At 35.6% G+C, this 21,877-nt stretch overlaps 1 protein-coding gene across 1 annotated transcript in view; it reads right to left on the bottom strand.

Annotated features, from left to right (window-relative positions):
- The window catches only part of LOC129226433 (15-hydroxyprostaglandin dehydrogenase [NAD(+)]-like), a 34,904-nt gene extending 13,262 nt beyond the window's left edge, over positions 1–21,642 (bottom strand). The window contains exons 1-4 of the mRNA XM_054861036.1: positions 21,510–21,642; positions 7,434–7,557; positions 4,590–4,696; positions 2,957–3,053 (exon numbers count right to left, since the gene is read on the bottom strand). Of these exons, the coding sequence (XP_054717011.1) occupies positions 2,957–3,053; positions 4,590–4,696; positions 7,434–7,557; positions 21,510–21,590 (409 nt within the window). The 5' untranslated portion in view covers positions 21,591–21,642. The remainder of the gene's footprint in view (positions 1–2,956; positions 3,054–4,589; positions 4,697–7,433; positions 7,558–21,509) is intronic.
- Between the last annotated feature and the right edge of the window lie 235 nt (positions 21,643–21,877).

Genomic DNA, 21,877 nt, shown 5'->3' with positions numbered 1-21,877 from the left:
AAAATAAAAATATTTTCAATAAATTTTAAAAAAAAAATTAAATGGACGGTTGCTTTAATTTCTAAATTTATCAATGAGTTCAGCTGTCGTAAATTTGTCGCTGAGTTTGAATTTGAAAGTGTATACATCTTCTTTGGGAGCCCATTGAAAAGGGAAAGTTTTTGGTTTTTAGTTGGGTTAATACCGCTGTCATTTTAGAATTGGGTTGTTTCCTTCAGTCAAAAGTACTACTTTTAGTCACTAAAATTGATAGAATAAGAAAAATAGAGGAAATAAGGCGTGTTCTTTATGATGTCACAAGTGATGTATTTTGACGCGCTAAATGTTTACGCACTGCTCAACCGCGTTGCCAGGACATGTTGATTTGCACGGTGTGCTAATGGCATCAGTGAATGGCATTTCATCACTTGTGTTGTCATGTGCAGAAGTGTAAAAAATAAATTTTAACCTGCTCACCGATGAAAATAATTGTTAAAAAATATTAAACTTGGTCAAATTATTTAAAAAATCGTTAAGTCTTATGTTTTTAAGATGCTTTTTTAGGAAAAAAAACATTTTTAAAATTTCGGAAACAACCCAATTAGCTTTCAAAACAGCTTTTAAAATCTTGGGAGGGGAGCAATACACCATTCCATTAATTTCCCAAATGATGGTACTGCCCAGGGGACCCCCGAACTTAAACTGTTGGGAGGGCGGGAACTCTCAATTTGCCGCCGATAATTTTGTCAAACGGAAATCCAACTTTTATTGAATGATATTTTTGCTGAATGGTCAGAAACATTTTCCAAATTAGGAAAATTTGGGGAGGTCACAGCGACCTCCCATCAGGGCTCTCATGGGCCTGCACCGCCCTTCCCTTCCATGTTGAGCTGGATACTGCGTCCTTGCCCCCCCCCCTCCCCCCTTCAACTCGATTGTGACTATTTCTGATTTTTGAGCGAAAAACTAGGGTGAAACATGCGTGCAAAGAGCTGTTCATAGGCGGATTTACGGGGGTGCCAACGGGTGCGCCGCACCCCCAACATTTTTGATTGGATTTTTAAAAAGGAACAAAAATGAATTAAATATATTTTCTCAGAAAACATAGTTTGGAAAATATTTTACATATTTTTCACAGCTTTGAGCTTAATTTACTTGAAAAAAACCCCAGAAATACAAAAATTTGCACGGTTTTTTTTTTTCTTTTTTTTTTCTTTTCTTTTGTGTGATCCGTGTGTATTTTCGCACGTCGCCGAGTTGTTTTTCTCCATTTGAAAAAAAAGGGATAATGAATACATAATTGCATACGTCACATAAACTCATTTTTTAAATTATTTTTTACTCAGTGCTTGATTATAGACTAATTGTATGCTATGTAATTAGATGTTTTTTGGTTTTGAATTACAATTCCTTTTACGCAGTGTTGTATAATCTGCTCTAAAATCGACTAAAAGCCAGCATTTTTAAGGTACATTTTAAAAAACTTTCGAAGCAAAGCCCTGGGAATTACTCGGGAATACTTTCCATACCCCCCAGTATTGTTGCACCCCAGAATTCACTGCCTAAATCCGCCTATGGAGCTGTTAGGTATTTGGTTGTTTTATTTGTTGAAGAAAAGAGAACTGTTCAAAAGAAATTAAGAATTATTAGTTTCATAAAAGTATATGAGTGCCCGTTTCCGCATCTTGTAACTTTAGGAGACAAAGTCTAACAAATTGTAATTAATGGTTTGAACTTATTTAATCCACTAAACTTGAATTTTCATCATTAGTTCGATAATTTTCAACTTTCTTTTTTTCGGTATGCATTCTTGTTCCGGTACGTCACTGGAAACCTGGCAGTTAGTTGGAAGTTTTTTGTGATTTTTTTTTTCTAAAAATACGAGTCTTAAATTTCTTGCATATTTTACCAATCATCACTAGATGGCGCCATCACTGATTGCTAGCGCTCTAACACTGCAATGCAAGCAGGATTTTATTAAAATGTGAAAATTTTAAAAATTAAAAAACATTTTTTTTCTTAAAATTGAAATTTTTTTTCTTTTTTTAAGAGCCAACAACTTGTGTTTTTTCTTCACATTATGCTCTCTCATTTTGTGATAAATAATTTTTCATGGCATACAATAATTACATTAGAAATAAATTTTCTTGTGGTTGGTTAAAAGTTTTTTGCGTCATGTTTACTAGATTTTTATTAACAGGTTTGTATGTTGACGATGCCGCTCCTATAGCAAAAGCCGTCTCCAGGTTTCGTCCATATCCTACACACACGCGCATACGTACACAACTACACACACACACACACACACAAACACACACACATATACACTTACACACATACACAAATACATACACACAAACATACAGACACCTACACATACACACACACAAACACATACGCACACACACAACAGCCCACACATTCATGCCTGCACACAGACACAAACACATATGCCTACACACAGATACACATAACCCCCCCACACACACATTCATACACATAACTACCCACACACTTATGCCTGCACACAGATGCAAACACACATGCCTACACACACATACACATACCCTTTACACACAAACACACATGCCTACACACACATACACATACCCTTTACACACAAACACACATACCCCCCCCCCACACACACACACAAACACACACGCCTACATACACATACTCGTGATTGCGAAAAATATAATTTGAATTCAAGATGTCAAATTTCAATTTTTTTTTTTTTTTTTTTTTTTTTTTTTCTGCTGAGACTTGAAGTGCTTTGACATGCCTAGGGACAGGCCTGTCCTTAGTGGGGGTGGAAGGGGGTGGCAATTTCCCTCTTACCTGTCATTGAAAACTAATACTTTTACACATATGGGAGTAGTTTTCGCTGTTTTCCAATTAAATTTGCTTTGCTTACTCAGCTGTATATCCAAAGTAATGCTTAATTTCTTATCGAAATAGAAAAATGTCATTTTACCTAATATTGATGATGTGTTAATGACAACTCCTCCTTTACCACCGTTTGTTTTACTCATGTATTTAATAGCAAGTTGACAGCCAAAAATCGGTCCTATCTGTGGAGGAAAAACAACTTTTGTTAAAATGAATCTAAAAGTTACAAGTTTAAGTAGCTTTAAAGAAGGTGGTATGATCAGTAAGTTACCCCCCATAACCAGAGCTGCCCAGAAACACATGAAATATACCTACAGCTCAGTCATTCCAGCCGAGGACCGCAGTTTCGTGCTTATAAGCACTCATCAGCCCGGCAGAGTTGAACCGAACCATTGCTTCGGTCACTCGTCTGGTCAGTGCTCATTCTATATTAGCTACCAGTTTCTTTGGCACTCTTGGCTTCCTTAAGAGGTTTTCCACCTACAGCTCAGTGACTTCCTGGGCCGGACTGATGAGTGCTAATAAGCACGAAACTGCAGTCCTCGGCTGGAATGACTGAGCTGGCGGTATATTTTAAGGTTGTATGGCTTTTTTTTTCAAAAATGAATCAGATGGATGTATTGTTAAGATGGTTAATGGTTTTAATTTTACTTTACAATAATGTAGCTTTAAGTGCACAGTTAAATTCATTTAAAATACGGTAGAGGATAAGTTTTTGTAAAAGTAGTTTGAAATACTTTTTAAAATACAGTATACAGCCACATTTAAAGTAGTACATAATTTTCCTGAACTTTAAGGCAGATCAATTGGCTTTAAGACAGTCCAAGAAACATTTATTTAATGTCATGAGAGCATTATTATAAAAGCTTTTAAGAGATAGGATCACTTTTTACGCTCTGGTCGCTTACGCTCTTCGGATATTATTTCTATCCTGCTGGGTGTGCTGACAACTAACAAGTAATAGGCGATGAAACTTTTTTCTGAATTCAACGTCCTAATGAATGGTTTCCGAAAGTTTCATTTTCATTGCATTCAACTTCCTAATGACTGGTTTCCTAACGTCTCCTTTCCATTGCATGTAGCTTTCTAATGAATGATTTGCGAAAGTCTCATTGTCATTGCATTCAACTTCCTAATAACTGGTTTCCTAAAGTCTCCTTTCCATTGCATGTAGCTTTCTAATGAATGATTTGCGAAAGTCTCCTTGTCATTGCATTCAACTTTCTAAGAAATGGTTTCCGAAAGTCTCCTTTCCATTGCATGTAGCTTTCTAATGAATGATTTGCGAAAGTCTCCTTTCCATTGCATTCAACTTTCTAATGAAGACTTTGCCTTCTACATTTTTAACTTTTTCGTTCGCGTAAGCAAATGGTGCGATTTGAGAGAACATACAATTTGATCATGAAAAGGAAAGGAAAGATATTATTTTTAAACACAAATTTGTTAACAGTTTCACACTTAGACTGCCATTGCTCCCATATGTGACAGATAGCCAGAGATGTTTCTTGCATTGCATATGCGGCTATCATACCTAATAGCCAGTCTACTGGCTATCAGATATGATAGCCCGTGTCCCAACGGTTGCCCCGTGGTGAACATTTGCAATTTTGGCTTATCAGACTAAATGTTAAGCATGTTGTAAATGTGGAATTCATACTTGAAATGCACGATTTTTTGATTATCTCAGTAGCTTTATAAATAATGAAAATATTTCTTACCAAATTGACATCAATCAGTTTTCTGGGATTTTGCTCCATGACGATTCCTGCATTGTTGATCAAAACATCTATGCTGAGGAACTTGTCAATAGTTTTTCTGAAAGTTCCTGGCGAAATGGTTTTAATCTTTATTATTTACAAATTGAAAAATGCAGTCTCCAAAATAGCAATTTGTCTCCATAAACACTAGAAACGTAATTTATTAAAATTATTTTTCTTGAAATTGTTTACTTTTTTAGCCTCTTTGTTTCGCAACAAAAGTACTAAGGGCGACTTGTATAATATATTCTTGAATAAATATTTAATGTTTTATAAGGCGTCAAAACAATGGCGATGACGTAGCGAAAGATACAGGACTCATCAGTTTAGCAGATGCTGGTAAACTGAAACTATCACGAATTCGACTTGCAAAAAAGGACTTAGAACTGGAGGATCCCTGATTCAAAGTCCAACACTACCAAATGACCACTCAGTACGTGCAGAGAACGTGCCCGTTAAATCCGTGAGTCCAGAAGTCATGTGGCACTATAGTAGGCTTGCCAGATTTCTGAAATGTTCAATTGGGACACAAGAATGCCCCCCCCCCCCCACAGCATCGCTAGTATTCAAAAGGTTACACAACTGTGGCTGATTTTTGGAGTGTTTTATAGGGCAGTTTATATGGGGGGGGGGGGGGCTCAATGCTATGAATAAATGGTTACTAATTATGAACCTAAAACATAGGTAGTAAAAAATGACATAGGCAGATACATTTTGAACATTTCACTTCTTAGCTGTAAATAATTGCAATTTATTTTAGTTAGAAAAAAACACTTTGAATGAGGAATAAAAAAGTGAACAGCATTAAGATATACTTTTTGTTTTAAAGGACTTTTTTAGATAGTCTCTATTGGTTTTAATCTTGTAAAAATAATCACACGTTTATCCAGTATTAATTTTACAAGTAAATGCTACACGTGATAAATTAATTGTCCTAAATAATCCTTCACATTTGATTATTTTTAGACCTTTTTGCTCATTTGTAATCAAATTTATCTTTTTCCGGTACGAGAGGTAAACCGGCCGGGACACCGGGATTTTGTCTGAAAACCGGGACGTCTGGCAAACCTAACTATAGTCATGTGGCCGGTCGTAAGTTTCCCTGAGTGCAGAGTTGATGGCGGCTCACCCCTCCCCTCTCTATGAATTGTGGCGTAAAATATCTTAACTGTGAGAGCCAATGACGCCACGAGGGGGTTGAGGTGCCGAATCTTACCTATTCCCCCCCTCCCTCCCAGAGACATTGGTGTTGATTCTAAAAGCAATATTGATACAGTAGTTTGTATATGTTAACAAGTAATTTGTAATAATATTCTCTAAATAGCAGATGGTAGCAATGTTAACACTAATGTCTCCGGTGGGGGAGGGGGGAGGATTCGACCACCCAACCCTCTTCGTATCACCACTGACTCCCATAGTTAAGATACATTACACTAGATGCGCCGAACTCTTGTCTTGTGTGGTACAACCTAAGGCTGCACGATAAACTGTGGGGTAAGGTGGAGAAAATTATGTAGTTTGTATGCATGTAAAGTCAGGTACGACTCCCCCCCCCCTCCTCCCCCGAAGATCAATTCAGCCTACACTAGTGGTGGAAGTGGTGCTGGAACGACTTAGCGGGGTCAAAGTCGTACTTCTTCCCATTTGGGGGACCTCGCTTTGACAGGAACCGCTACTTCTGCTCCATAGGAAAGTTGCAACCTATTAAATGTTCATATTTTGGCTATTGGATATTGTTAATTGACCCTCAAAACTAAAAAATTCACCATCGCCGAATTTTAAAACACCGTGGTTGATTTTTAATGAATTTTTAAAAATCCACGCGCAAAAGTGCGCTCTTCTGAAACGTCACGAGCTTACGTCACAGGGCGCGAATGGGCAGCCTTCCGTCGAAAATCCCTTGTTTTCGCTAGGGACATTTTGAGCGCGCTGATATTTTTATTTTTTAGAAATTCAATAATCCTTTTGAACACACTATGGAGACAGGATTCGTTAAAGCACAATCTAAATAATCTTCCTCAAATAATATCAATGGTGATATTCGAATATTTCCGAGAGGATGAGAGGTTTAATGTTCCAGAAACGCGAGGAGTTTAATGCGAGAAGATAAGCCTTTTACGTTTCGTCTTCGAAGTCGAATGCACGTTCTTCGGTTTCTCCCATGACATGGGAACCGGTTCGCTAGCGTTTCTCTCCTATCGGACGTCACTTCCTATGCCATTTGACGTCACAAGGGCTGGAACTTTAAAAATTAATTTAAAAAAAAAACTACTTATCGTATCGCAAAAATTTTTTCACCTATGATGTTCATACATGTTACTCTATCATATAAAAATAAAATTGAAAAATCGAAAACTTCCCTCAATAATAACAATAATAACTACTGAAATGTGTACTCAGTTTTTTTTCCTCCGGATCAACTCCAACAATCTAGTGACAGCTGAGTTATAAGATTTTCTGGGCGCTACAATTCAAGTTATAGCAAATTCAGAGTATGCATCTACTATAGCTAAAGTAACCAGAGCTGTGATGTTAGATGGAAAATGACAGACTTCGGCTCCGGCTCCGAGAATTGTAGAGCCATCGACTCCGACTCCATAGCACTGGTAGAGTTGCTGACTCTGAGGTAAAATGACCGACTCTGACCAAAACCAGTTCAACTCCACTACTCCGACTCCACTGCCCTGGTGGACATCCGGAATTCAATGACAACCACGTTGGAAGCTCTTGCTAATTCATTTAATTTTTAGAACACAAGAAAAATCTCAACAAATTACTTCATAACTCAAAGTTAAATTAATTTACTTTCAAAATCTTCTTCTCTTGATACATCACATGAAGAAAAGATGACACTTTCAGACCCAAATTTTGTTTTCAGCTCTTCGAGTAATTGTTCTCCTTTGCATTCCTCGATGTCTGCAATGCATACCTGCTCGTCGAAAAAAAATCAATTTTAATCATACTTTTGAATTAGTTTATATTTTAAAATAAGAACTGACAACGTTCAATTGCACAAAGTTGCAGATTGCTGCATACAAGTGATACGGGGTCACAAGGAACCCCCTTTCAATGCAAAATAAGTGAGCTTATGGATGAAAAAATATGCGACAGAAGCAAACTTAGAAGCATTTAGCAGTAAGTCCCCCCCCCCCCAAGCCAGGGCAAGGAGAGAAAGCGTTTGTCCTCCGAACCACGTGTGTGTAATAATCTGCAATTTTGTGTAAGTAAACGTTGTTATTTCTCATTGACCTTTTCAAGCACAAAGGTAGGGGAACATGGGGCAAAGCGAAATGGTGAAATATTTACTCTGATTTTAGCTCCACCTATGTGGTACTGTTTTAGCTATATATAGCATATGTAGTTCATTCCAGCCAGGAAAAAAATACCACCGAAGATTAAAGCATTTGGTAATACATGCAGTTTTAAAAAATTGATACTCATATTCTAATTTTTTGTTGTAAGTCAAAGATTATTTTTGTCATTATAAAATGATAAAGTTGTTGTTATTAACATTTTAAATATTAATTGAGACCCCCTAATATTCAATGCAGTATTAATTTAGTTAATATTAGGCTTATTTGCATTTTAAATAAATTGTAAAATTAGTCAAGTACACTCTTAATTCAAAAGAGCGAAAAAATAACTCTTAAAAAGAGTGAAATCTATTGCGGGTGCATTCATTCTTTCTGAGTGCTAGCTTTATCGAAAAAAGACGCTTTACGAAAAAACCAAAACTAAAACTTTTCTTTATTCACGTGAAATTCGGAAACACTCCGTTTGATGAGCGAAATATGAAAACATTCTTTAAAAGAAGGACTCAAAAACATTTTCATTGGTTCGATTCTGTCACGTGATTTTGTTTAGGGAGAATCTTCTATACCTCCACGCGTTAAGCTTGCCTAACGTTGGTCGCGAGTACCAAGTGGATGTCGCTATCTAAATGTCTTCATTTAATGAATTTAAACAATATTTGTTGCCGAATGAGGTTTCTGAAGGAAGTGTACAAAAACTGCATGGTAAGTGCGAAGAATTTTCTTTTTTATTAAAACTTGTAACTGTTAATATTTCTTGAACTGCTCGTATATCATTACAAATCACCCACGTGCAATGTTACGACGAATTTTTTGTAACTTTTTCTTCCAAATGAATGAAACTTTCATCAACAATTTTGTTTCGGTCATCGAATCAAAAATAGGACATTTGAAACAGTCGTTACCATCTTTGGTGTGTGTGTGTGTGTACTGTATATATATTTTAGGCAGGTGTTACAGACCCGACCATGCACAAATCTATAGATCGGATACCGAATCCGCTCCCGATGGTCGGAGCTCCAACCACTACGTATATTTTAAATTAATCAAATATTGTTTGTGTGTATAATAAACTTTAAAGAGTATCATAAACTTTGTACAATACACTCATTCATATGTGTAACATCCAATTCATTAATTAAGTAAGTGTCCTGAGGGGGAGGGGGTATAAAATTCTCTACATACCCTTGCTTGGAGGGGGGGGGGGGTTAGATCCATTCTTACTAATATTTTCCAAGCCGATATTTTATATTAGAAATCCGCGGTCAAGTGGTTTGGCAAATATTATATTTCATTTGCTTCAGGAAGGTAAAAGTATGTATTATAGGATGAGCTGTTTTGTGTTTCAAAGAATGAAACGTGTAAAATATAATAAAAGAATCGCTCTGTGTTATGCATGCCTTATTTTTAATTAGTATCGCATCATATACAAAAATTATTTGTCGAAAAAACATTCGGTCTAGATTCCTTACAGTAAACATATTTCTTTACTCAAAAAGGTTTTAAAAAAATAATAATGATAGTTAATTTAAGAACGATCCCAGTGATGTAATATTTGTTATTTCATTATTGTGAAGAAAAAAAAGAATCTTACTTAAGATGGGGGGGGGGGAATCTTACATACCCTCCCTTACATAAGGGGGAAAGGAAGGTCAAAAATATTGCCAAAATTGTCCTTACGTAATTAATGAATGGCCCCGAAGAAACAAAATTGAATTCAAACGTATCTTGTCACAGTTTATGAGTGACTTTTTAAATTAATTTGAACTGAGGTAGCTTTTAAAACATTATTAATGTTAAAAGGCACACCGAGAATATCAACATAGAGTTTCAAAATTTTAAATCTATTTATTTGGAACTGTGTGGGTATGTTTAATTTTATTTCAATCTTTAAATTCGGAAATGTACGTAATATTGCACGTGGGTGATTTGTAACGATATACGAGTAAAGTAAGACAAAACAACGTTAGAAGAAGCACAAATTTGTAAATTACAGCAGACACGTGTTTCGGCGTTGTCGGATGTCTTTTCATCCATAAGCTCATTATTTTTTGCAATGAAAAAGGCGTTCCCTGTAACGCCGAAACACGTGTCTGCTGTAATTTACAAATTTGTGCTTCTTCTAACGTTGTTTTGTCTTACACTTACTGTTCAGCACAAAGGTATTTATTTATCTGATATACGAGTAGTTCAAGAAATATTACCAGTTAAAGTTTTAATAAATTAGAAAAGTCTTCGTACTTACCATACAGTTTTTGTGCAACCTCTTAGGAAACACTAAAAACAGTTTTTTTTCACACTTTTTTAACCTATTTTTTTTCAAATGAAATAACAATTTTAAAAACAGTTTTAAATTCAAATACACAGCATAAGCACATGAAAACACATTCAAAAAACAATTTCACCAAATGAGAGTGAAATGATTTTATCTATTTTATTCTAAAAAAGAGTGAAATAGCGGCTTTCCAAAACGGAAAGCAGTCACTCATTTAGGATATTAATTTAGTCTTAAAAAAGAGTGGAAAACACTTATCAAAAGGGAGTGAAATTAGCTTATCCAAATGGAGTGAAAATAACCGCTCCGCAAAAGGAATGAAATTCACTCCTATAAGGAAAGTGCGTTTTCGAAACTGTAAAGGAGTGAAAATTTACTCAGTCTGAGTTAAAATCGCTGGAATTTTTTAAGAGAGTAGGGTAGACCGACCAGTGAGTGAACACCACCCAGTGAATGAACAGCGCGTCATTTTTATAAATAAAAAAAAAAAAAGCTTCCAAAATTTTTTTTCTAAATAAATTCACTACAAAAGTGTTCTTGATTGATATTCTAAGTTATCTGATACCTGATTGGTTACTTTGGATACGTATTTTTTTCCTGAAAAAAATTTGAAAGTTTTACTGCCGTGAATCGTTGTTTTTCTCTTTTAAAATAATAAGGCTGGTTTCGCGCAAGCAATTATTTTGATGAATATTATTTTTATTGATAAATTTTATTTTTTAACTTTACGAAAGAAAAATTTATACATATTTAGGCTATGGATTTAAATTGTTTCAGTCAATGCAGATAGCGTAGATTTTCAGGTAGAGGGGTGTTCAGTCACTGGGTTCGAAAAATTGCGAAAACCCAGTGAATGAACAATGGCAAAATTTCTTTCGATTTAAAAAGAAATTTGAAGTTTCTTTGAGATATTTTAATTTTCTTACTTATTTGTTATGCAGATAGTTTTATATGCTTATTTATTTATGTACTAGTGGTACCCGCATGGCTTTGCCCGTAATAGAAAAATTAAAAGGTCTTTTGGTTCGCCTGTATATTTAAATAATGTATGGTAAATTTTATCGCCAATTGGCTTGTACTCATGTTACGGTTCCACGTTATGATAATTTCGTATCTCGCCAATTGACTTGTGCCCATGTTACGGTTCCACGTTATGATAATTTCGTAATTTACTCGTCCATCTTATGATAGTTTTGTTCTTAAAATTGGAATAGAAAAAGAACCGCATCGAATTTTCGAAAAATCGCTTCGAGGTGCAAACCCCCATGCTACAAACTAACTTTGTGCCAAATTTCATGAAAATCGTCCGAACGGTCTAGGTGCTATGCGCGTCACTGAGATCCTGACAGAGAGACTTTCAGATTTATTATTAGTAAAGATTTCATTATATATTTTATAATTTCTCTCTCTTTATTTTTGTCTTTGTAAACAATGCACTTTTTACTGAGTTTTACCTTTTGTCTATCTCTATCTGTATATTAACCTACCTACCTACATCCATCTTTGTATATCTTTATCTCTCCTGATAGATAGACAGATAGATAGAGAGATAGAGAAATAGAAATATATATACAAAGAGAGAGAATAGATAGGTAGATATGTATGTATGTTTGTATATAGATAGATAAATAGATAGAGGAAGATAAAGAGATAGATATATAAAAAATAATAGGTAAATAGATAGATAGGTAGATAGAGAGACTAATATAGAGATAGATAGCTAGGTAGAGAGACTGATATAGAGATAGATAGTAGGTAGATATATAGACAGGTAGATAGACTTTTAGATATAGATTGGTGGATAGATATAGATAGGTAGATATGCTGATAAGATAGATAGATAGATAAGTAGATAGATGTATAGATAAGTATATAGATAAGTAGAGAGATGAGTAGATAAAGCGATCGATAAGTAGATAGATACGTATATAAGTATATAGATTAGTGGACAGATAAGTAGATATATATAGAGATAAGTAGATAGATAAATAGATAGATAGATAAGTAGAGAGATAGATCGATAGATAAGTATATAGATAGATGGATAGATAGATAAATATATATATAGATAAATATATATAGATAGCTAGATACGATATATAAATAGATAGATAGATATATAGATAGATAGATAAGTAGATAGATAGATATAGATAGTTACATAAATAGATAGATAGATAAGTAGATAAATAAGTAGATAGATAGATCGAAAGGTAAGTATGTAGAGAGATAAGTAGATAAATAGATCGATAGATAAGTAGATAGATAGATAAATATATATAGATAGCTAGATACAGATAAGTAGATGGATAGATAGAAAAATAGATAAGTACATTGATAAATAGGTAAATAGACATAGAGATAGATGGATACGATATATAAATAGATAGATATATAGATAGATAGATAAGTAGATAGATAGATAGATAGATATAGATAGTTATCTAAATAGATAGATAGATAGATAAATAGATATAGTAGTTATATATATATATAGATAGAGATAGATAGATCTCAAAGAAACTTAGTTTCTTTTTGAATCAAAATTTATCATGTTCATTCACTGGACCAATTTGTGTTCATTTACTAGTTCGAGGTGTTCATTCACTGGGTCTTTGTGACATTTTTTCTTTAAACACCGAAAAAAGTCGGAAGCGGAACCATTTATGTTCCCGCGATTTTTTAGAGATATTTACATAGATCAATTAAAATGTTATAGCTATCACAATCTGTTTAGTATAGAAACTAAAGACGCTCTAAATTACAAGCAAGCTGCTTTTCATAGGTTTAGAGAAACAGGTCACAGTGCAGATAGGCTCCAATATTGTAAGGCAAGGCGTAAATTTAAGTATTTGGTGCGGATTCAGAAAAGAGAGTTGGAGCAAAGACTGGCAGATAACATAAACAGGAATCCCAAGAGGTTTTTTGCATACGCTAATTCGGGGAAAGTTCGAAATAGTCATATTGGGCCACTGGTTGATGAGCACGGAATTTTAATTCAGGACGATAGTGATATTGCTAATGTTCTTAATAACTTTTTTTCGAGTGTTTTTAACGATAACTGTATCTCAACAGTTGACACCAACAAGACACAAGCTATAGTACAGCTTGAAGACTTTGTATTTTCCAGGGATGACGTTTTACTTCATTTGAAAAAAATTAAAGAGACTAAGGCTCCGGGGTTAGATAATATTTATCCGAAAATTTTAGTTGAATGTGCAGAGGAATTAGCAGATGTAATCGCAAACATTTTCAATGCTTCTTATAATTCGGGGACAGTGCCAGAGGACTGGAAGCTGGCTAACATTACACCGCTCTTCAAGAAAGGGTCTAAAGGGAGTGCGGGAAATTATAGACCTGTGAGTCTAACTTCGGTGGTTAGCAAAATTTTTGAAACATTGATGAAAATTAAGATAGTAAATTTTCTAGAGACTAATAATCTATTGACTAGTTTTCAGTACGGTTTCAGGAAAGGTAAATCTTGTGCAATTAATTTATTACATTTCTATGACAAAGTTACCATGGCTTTGGACAATAAGAAGCCTGTAGATGTTGTTTACATTGATTTTCAAAAAGCTTTCAATAAGGTACCGCATGTTGCTCCACTTAGCAAATTAGCTGATATAGGAATAGGAGGGAAAACTTTCATTTGGGTAAAAAATTGGCTGACCGGAAGGAAACAAAGAGTAGTTGTAAGGGGAAATTATTCTAATTGGAGTGAAGTCTTAAGCGGGGTTCCTCAAGGATCAGTGTTAGGGCCTGTTTTGTTCATTCTCTTTATGAACGATATTCACAAAAATATTTCTGGGAACATGAATTGTTTTGCTGATGATGTCAAAGTTATGGGGACTGTAGAAAATGAAGAACAAGCAAATCAGCTGCAAGAGGATCTAGATCATATTACGGAGTGGGCTGATAAATGGGGTATGGCTGTTAATGTTGGGAAATGTCAAGTGCTACATTTAGGGCATGGAAATAAGTGTACAAGTTATTATTTGCAAGGTTCAGTCATTAGTCAGGCAGACAAAGTTACTGATCTGGGGGTCCTAATAAGTCAGGATTTAAAGTTTAGCCAACAGTGCAGCATTGCTAGCAACAAAGCCAATAAGATGCTTGGGTTTATCAATAGATCTATTTCAAATAAATCTAAAGAAGTTCTTCTGCCCTTATATAGAAGTTTGGTAAGACCCCATTTGGAGTATGCTGTTCAGTTTTGGTCTCCTTATCTTAAGAAAGACATTAATGTATTGGAAAGGGTTCAAAGGCGGGCTACAAGGCTAATAAGTGGACTTTCCCACTTAGATTATGATTCCAGGCTTAGAAGGCTAAAAATGTACAGTCTTGAGCAAAGAAGAGACCGAGGGGACATGATTCAGCTGTTTAAATTTATTAAAACGAAAGATGTTACGGGGCTGAAGTTTAGCACTGAAAACAGGACAAGGGGTCATTGTTTTAAGCTATTTAAATCTCAGGCTAACATGGATATTAGGAAAAATTATTATTTTAGCAGGGTAGTGGAACCTTGGAACAGCTTACCGGAAGAGGTGGTAATGAGCAAAGGAGTAGACAGTTTTAAGAGGGCCATTGATCTTCACTGGGGATTGTAAATTGACTAGGACCAGTCTAGCTGGGCCCAGAGCCTGTTGCTGGTCGTCACTTTTGTATTTGTATTTGTATTTGAATGTAAAATTACTAGGATTTTTAAAAAATGAAATAGTGCTTAACTGTTCATTCACTGGTCGGTCTACCCTACATTTATTTTCTATTCATTCATTCTTTTACTCGCTCATTTATTCCTTTTCATACATTAATTGATTTATTCTCATTCAATTATTCATTCATTGCTTCGCTATCTTTCATTTATTCATTTAAACTTTCATTTACTGATACTTTTGATCAAAAATATGTTTTATAATCGAATAGAAAATATTTCATTTGAAATTTTTTTTATTTTTCACTTTACCCCATGAAAAAAAAGTGATAATTTTCCACTTTTTTGAAGACTCAAATTTACTAACAAAAATAAAAAATTCTGTTTCAACACAAGTTTTATGATACAATTCAATGCTCTTTCTTTATGTACTGTAATTTCCGATTTGTTCATTTTTCAAAAACTCAGTCATCCTAACCATCTCACTTTACTTTGCCCCACATTCCCTTACTTATTCAACTTTAGTTTATATTTTGTTCACATTATTTTCGAGAATATCAGATTAAAAACTCAATGGAAACATTATTTTAAAAAAATGAATACATTAACCCTTGATTCTGAAAAATGCAGTTTTCTTAATATTCAACGAAGTTTTGGCATTAACTATTCCTCAAAACTTTGATTGGAGCCATTCAGGGCAACTTTGATCCATAATGTCTCTATTTTTAAGTGCACCACTCATATTTAAATACTTCATTATTGCATCTATTGGCGCAAAGCTGGAAAAAAAAAAAAAAACTGCTAAAGTATTAAACACTTATCCGAAACTAAGAAATTATACTAATAAAAAAATGTTTACAGTGAATTAATAAACTGGTTCAAAGTTTTACTGCAAAGTTAACCTGCCACTTAGGGCAACATTGAATAATCTGAGAAATTTAATACAAGTTAAATTATCATATTAAAAAAGGGCCGTGGTAGCCTGATCGGTAAGGCATTGGACTCGCGGCCGGAGGGTCTCGGGTTCGATCCTCGCTGGTCGAAGACCCACCGTCGTCATTAAAGGGGACTGGGCGACGTTAAATATGCTCGTGGTCTCAATGTCCTCCAAGTGAAACGATACCTCTGGGGGTGCTAGCACCAGGTAGCTATTAGCTCTTGGACTAGTTCTAAATTCTCGTTAACTGTTCGATCCGGTGATGGTGCTGCCATCTATCGGTATATAAAATAATGGAGGCAAGGCACTCAGTATGCAGTCCTCGACATAAATACAGTTGAAGTCAGTTGTGACTCTGAATAGGAATCATATTAAAAGTGGTGCAACATTGAACGGGTTCACGTTTTCGGGTTTAGCACGAAAACTTTTTACCCAAATTTCCCCTTTAAATTCCATTTTGATCAAGAATGAATTTTGACAAGTGTCTTCGCATGTCCGTACGTGCATACATGCGTAAGAATGTGAAAGCAAACGAATAATGTTTTCTGTTTCGAGTATTCCCGAGCTAATTATCACGATTTACTTCATAGCAGCTGTCAGTGGCGGCTCGTCGGAGGGAACAGAGGGGGCCCGGACCCCCTCTTTTTTTCCAGACAAAATTTATAACTTTTTAATTTCTTATCCTTTTGTGTGTGTGTGTGTGTGTGTGTGTGTGTGTGTACGTGCTTGAAATTAAAAAAAAATGGATTGTACCGTATTTTTCTGCGTATAATCCGCGGATTATCTATTAAAAATATAATTAATGAGGTGCGGTTTATACGCTGCCGCGGCTTATCTGTATGTGTGTGTGCATTTTTCTCCCTACACCAATGCATTGAACCTCAATATTTACAGAAGGATTCGCCGAGACCGTTACCAAAGAATCCGTTACCCAGCCTGTATGTTGTTTATTTTACATAGCTTGAATGTTATCAATATCTTTCGTGATTTACTTTGTTATATTAAGTATTTTGAAGCTCCTACTGTGTTTAAAAGCCCGAAGGGGGCCTGCGAGGGCACCCATGATCTGCCCCCCCCCCTCATTTTTTCAAGGCACGAGCCGCCACTGCCAGCTGTATGTAAGTGTGCTTGAATGCATGCATGAACGGACGCACATACGTATCTCACCTAACTCAAAAGCGGCAAGCGGTAAAAGGTTAGGGCCGTGGTAGCCCGCCCGATCGGTAGAGTGTCGGATTCGGGACCGGAGGGTCCTGAGTTCGAACCTCGATGGTCGAAGACCCACCGTTGTCATTAAAGGGGACTGGGCGACGTTAAATATGCTCGTGGTCTCAATGTCCTCCAAGTGAAACGATAACTCTGGGGGTGCCAGCACCAGGTAGCTATTAGCTCCTGGTCTAGTTCTAAATTCTCATTAACTGTTCGATCCGGTGATGGTGCTGCCATCTATCGGTATAAAAAATAATGGAGGCAAGGCACTTAGTATGCAGTCCTCGACATAAATACAGTTGTAGTCAGTTGTGACTCGGAATCGAATCGAAATCGGTAAAAGGTTGAAATTTCACTTGTATGGTCTGTTTGAGGTATAATTGTGCACTTCCATTTTTGGTTGCAACCGAATTTTAAAAAGGGTGTTGTACTCGCTTCTTCTGAGAAATCAACGTTAATTTCACTGCAAACTAAAGTAACGTTATTTTGAGTAATTTACCGACCTATAGGCAGGGTCAAGGCAGAAATGCATGAAATACACCGCCAGCTCAGTCATTACAGTCGAAGACTGCAGTTTCGTGCTTAGGTAGGCAGAAATACATCATGTATTTGAGTATTTCTGCCTTAGCCCTGGCTGTAGGTCGGTAAATTACTCAAAATACCACTGCCTTGCCTGCAATCTTCGAGTTGAACCGAACCATTGCTTCGGTCACTCGTCTGGTCAATGCTAATTCTTTTATTAGCTACCAGTTCGTTTGGCACTCTTCTCTTCTTTAAGAGGTTTTCCACCTCCAGCTTAGTCACTTCCTAAACCGAGCTGATGAGTGCTAATAAGCACGATATTCAGTCCTCGACTGGAATTGACTGAGCTGGCGGTGTATTTCATGTAAAGTAACGTTAATTTGGCGACCTCTTTTAGATGGATCACCCAAGCTCTTGTTACCAATTTTCTTTCGGAAAAAATGAGATGCGGAATCCAGTGTCCGTTTTGCGATTTCATAATAACTTGTGAAAGTCACTATTGAACCAATGTTGAGCATTGTCGATTGTTCTGTCTTTAAAATTATTTTCTGCTTCGATTCGCAACAGTGTTAGATGCTGTCCATAATGATACTGTCACACTTTTTTTCAACTTCCTTTACGCCCTCCCCTCCATTGTCACAAATGTCACACTTCACCTTATCACTCCCCTCCCCCTTGTCACATATCACGCTATTGTTTTACGAATATGTTGTAAAAATGTTTTTATTTCATCCAAATTGTGTGATGTTACCCTTTTTATTAACCTCTCCTTCCCCCTTGTCTGTCCCCTCCCAATTTCACGGACACCCCTCCCCCCTCAAAACGTGACATCTTTTGGGGATGGATAAGAGATATAAGTATTTAAAATGTTCATCTCCTCATTCTAAAGTTCTTTTTTTGTTGAGACCAGGATGAAAATTGTACTTTTTTTATTTTTCTAATATTTGTTACTAATGTTGCGTACCTGCCTGAAAGATCACATTGCATTCGGTGCAACTGCGTAAGAAATATGTGGAAAGCTGTTAAACCATGAGTCTCTCCTCTCCTTTCAATAACTATTTTACTGCAAAAGGCGTAGAGGAGCAATACGAGTGGGTAGATATTCTGTAATTAAGTGTGTGATTTCCTTGAACTGACACTCTTTTTTTTCCCCTTCAAGGTCGTATCGCAGCAACCCACATGAAAACGAGCAATGGTTGCTTGCTTGCGGAAAAGGTTTATGACGAATTTCTTGAAGTTATGTTCAAACAACGTTGAAATATACTTTTTCCGGGTTAGCTCACCAAAAAAAATATGATTACTTTAAGACCATCTTATCGTGCTATTTAACTAACTCAATTTCTTCTACTCATAAAATTCCTGGTATTTTCTTTAAAATAAAATGACGGTTATAGTGACAATTCATTTATTCTTCCAGTAAGTTAATTCCTAAAGCTTGACTACGGAGAGATGGCGACTTTGTAATAAATTGGATCAGCGAGAACGCGTCTGTAACTACTCGGCGCTTTCTGGCAGATTCTACCTATTACAAATGGTTCAAATGATGTTTCCGCTTCAAAGTCATCTGCTATCTCTCCGTGGTCAAGCTTTATTTCACAACTCGACGTTAAATCCCGGTTATCACAAATTTGCCATTTCAACTGCGCTTGCGCGCGGACTTAGCTGATTTCAAAAATCTTCCTAAAATTAATTACAAGCATTTTAAATTTGTTAATAAATATGAGATAGCAACAGATAAAAATTCGAAATCGCAAAGCTTTCTCTGATTTAGTTTTTAGGTCTTGGAAAAGATTGAGTTTTTAGTCTTAATTATTAATGGATTCGGAGTTTGATTTTTCTATCAAAGGTTCTTTTCAGGGCCAAATTTTCAACCTCAGAAGAGAGTACTAGAATTGCAGCATCACTTCTAATACAAAATCGAACCCTCAACCTAAATAAAAATGTATAATACTAAGCTGTTTACGCCTAACGTAAAATATCCGCAAAAGACGGATATCTGTACTCATATTTCAATCATTTTTTAAAGTACACAACGTGTTTTACGTTTACGTTAAGTAAATATTTTCAAACCAACAAATATTGAAGTGTCATTTTTCCCTTTACATTATAAAGATTGTCAGGTATTCATATCCGTAGTTTCATATAATATATCACGAAATCGCTGTGGAAATATTCTAACCACATTCATTAATTTGTTGGGACTCTAGCTCAGCTTAAATATAAACAGGCAACACGAAATCTTAAAACAGAATGCCCAAAAAGCCAAGTCCGCGCGCAAGCGCAGTTGAAATGGTAAATTTGATAACCGGGATTTAACGTCTACTTATTTCACAATGTGATGCTCTAAATTAATGTATGTAAGCAATAATTAAGATAACAACACAAACACACGAAAGGTTGCACCTTTAAAACTTTTTGCGTTGCATTAAACTTAAAATGTTCTTATAACATGATCAGAGAGATTTATTTTTTATGTACTTTTTTATTTGGAAAAAGATTTGTCTAAACACTTTTGTAAGAGTCTCATTTTATGAAGTTTTAATCGTTTACATGAAATTGGTATTTGTTTTGGGGACTATCCGTAAATGATGTCACCCTTTTTACATAGTTAATATTAAGGCGTTCTCTCTCTAAAAATGATGCCCACCTTTGCGAATTTCTCTTCCATTTCCCGCCAAGCCCAGAGACATAATGTGAAATACTGCAAAGCAGAAAAAAAACAACGTAATACAGTAAAACCTCTTAAGTTGACCACCCTTGTAAGTTGACCGCTTTTTTCAGGCACGGAATTGGCCCTTATCATATAAATCAACCTCTGTAAGTTGACCACCTGTTTAAGTCGACCACTAAAGTAGTGACCCGCAAGTGGTCAACTTACACAGGTTTTACTGTACTTCAAAAATAACTCAAACAACGGAATGAACTCCAAATTTAGAAAGATTGCATTAAAACACAAAAATGACATCTATTTACAAAATTTGTAACCATATTCTGCAAATTTATTGATCTTAGCTAGCAAAATGTCTTCAAGCACATTTGTACTAAATATCTAAGCAATAGGTTGGGGCAAACCTAACCTTGAAGCATCGTAGCACTGTGACTAGGATCTGCGTATACAATCCTGCCAGGGTAGGTTTGGTCAGTTATAGGTAGACTTGCCAGACGTCCCGGTTTGACAGGGGTTCCCGGTGTCCCGGCCGGTTTACTTCAGGTCCCGGAAAAAGATAAATTGGATTAGATGACCAAAAAAGTCTAAAAAATATTAACTGTGAAGGATTGTTTTGAATAATTACTTTGTTAATTGAAACGTAGACTTATAAAATTAATATCGAATCAGCTTGTAAGGATTTTTACAACAACATTAAAACCAAAAAAGACTTTTCAAAAAAAAAAAAAGTCCTTGCTAATGAAAAATACATGTAAATATTGTTCAAGTTTTTTATTCCTCATTCAAAGTATTTCTCCTTATAAAGTAACTAATAAATATTAACATGTAAAAAATAAAATGTTTAAATTTATCTGCTTGTGTCATTTATTATTACCCCTGGTTTAGGCTCATAATTAGTATTTATTCATAGCATTGAGAATGAACTACCCTCTAAAATACGCTAAGAACCAGCCAGGGGTGTGTTCCCTTAAGGGGTGTTTGTGATCCGAAATTTCCATATATTTTGGGCTGACAACACATTTTAAAGCTGAAAAATTGTTTTTTTTTTTTTTTTTTTTTTTTTTTTTAAATTTCTGTTTGCATGTTGCAAAATTTTTTACGGGGAGGGGGGGGGGGGGTGTCAAATTCCTCATAGTTTCTGAAAATGTCACACTGTCTTCAGAAAATTTTACTTGAGTCAATATCACCCCCTGGTTTCATTTTGAATACTCGCGACGGAGGGGGGGGGGTATTCCTGTGTCCCGGTTGGACATTTCAGAAATCTGGCAAGCCTAATTAAAGGTAATGTGATAAATTATAAACAATTACTTTGTAATCCTGCTCCAAAAGCAATTGGCAAACTGCAGCTCCCAAACCTTGAGCACCTCCTGTGACGATAGCAACTGGCATCTTTTACAGGGTGTGTTATATACGTATCAATAATATCGATTTATTTTGAATGATCATGCATACAATCGAATGTACTAGAGATGAAATTAATAAACTTCTCTTTCTTCTCATCCGAAGTTCGAGTGATAACGTTCTTAAAAATCGGTATTTCGACCTGTCGGCCCCGTGATTTTATTTATTTATTTTTTAATGTGTGATCTTCCTCTACCAGAAACCCGTCGAGGCAGTTAGAAAAGGCCGTGTTCTGTAAAGCAACAAGAGTTCCATGTTAAAGCAACTAGCTTATC

This window comes from Uloborus diversus, chromosome 7 (genome assembly GCF_026930045.1).
Source record: "Uloborus diversus isolate 005 chromosome 7, Udiv.v.3.1, whole genome shotgun sequence".
Classification (NCBI taxonomy): Eukaryota; Metazoa; Arthropoda; class Arachnida; order Araneae; family Uloboridae; genus Uloborus; species Uloborus diversus.
The sequence above is the reverse complement of the archived record's forward strand: the minus strand, read 5'-3'. Positions and strand labels throughout refer to the sequence as shown.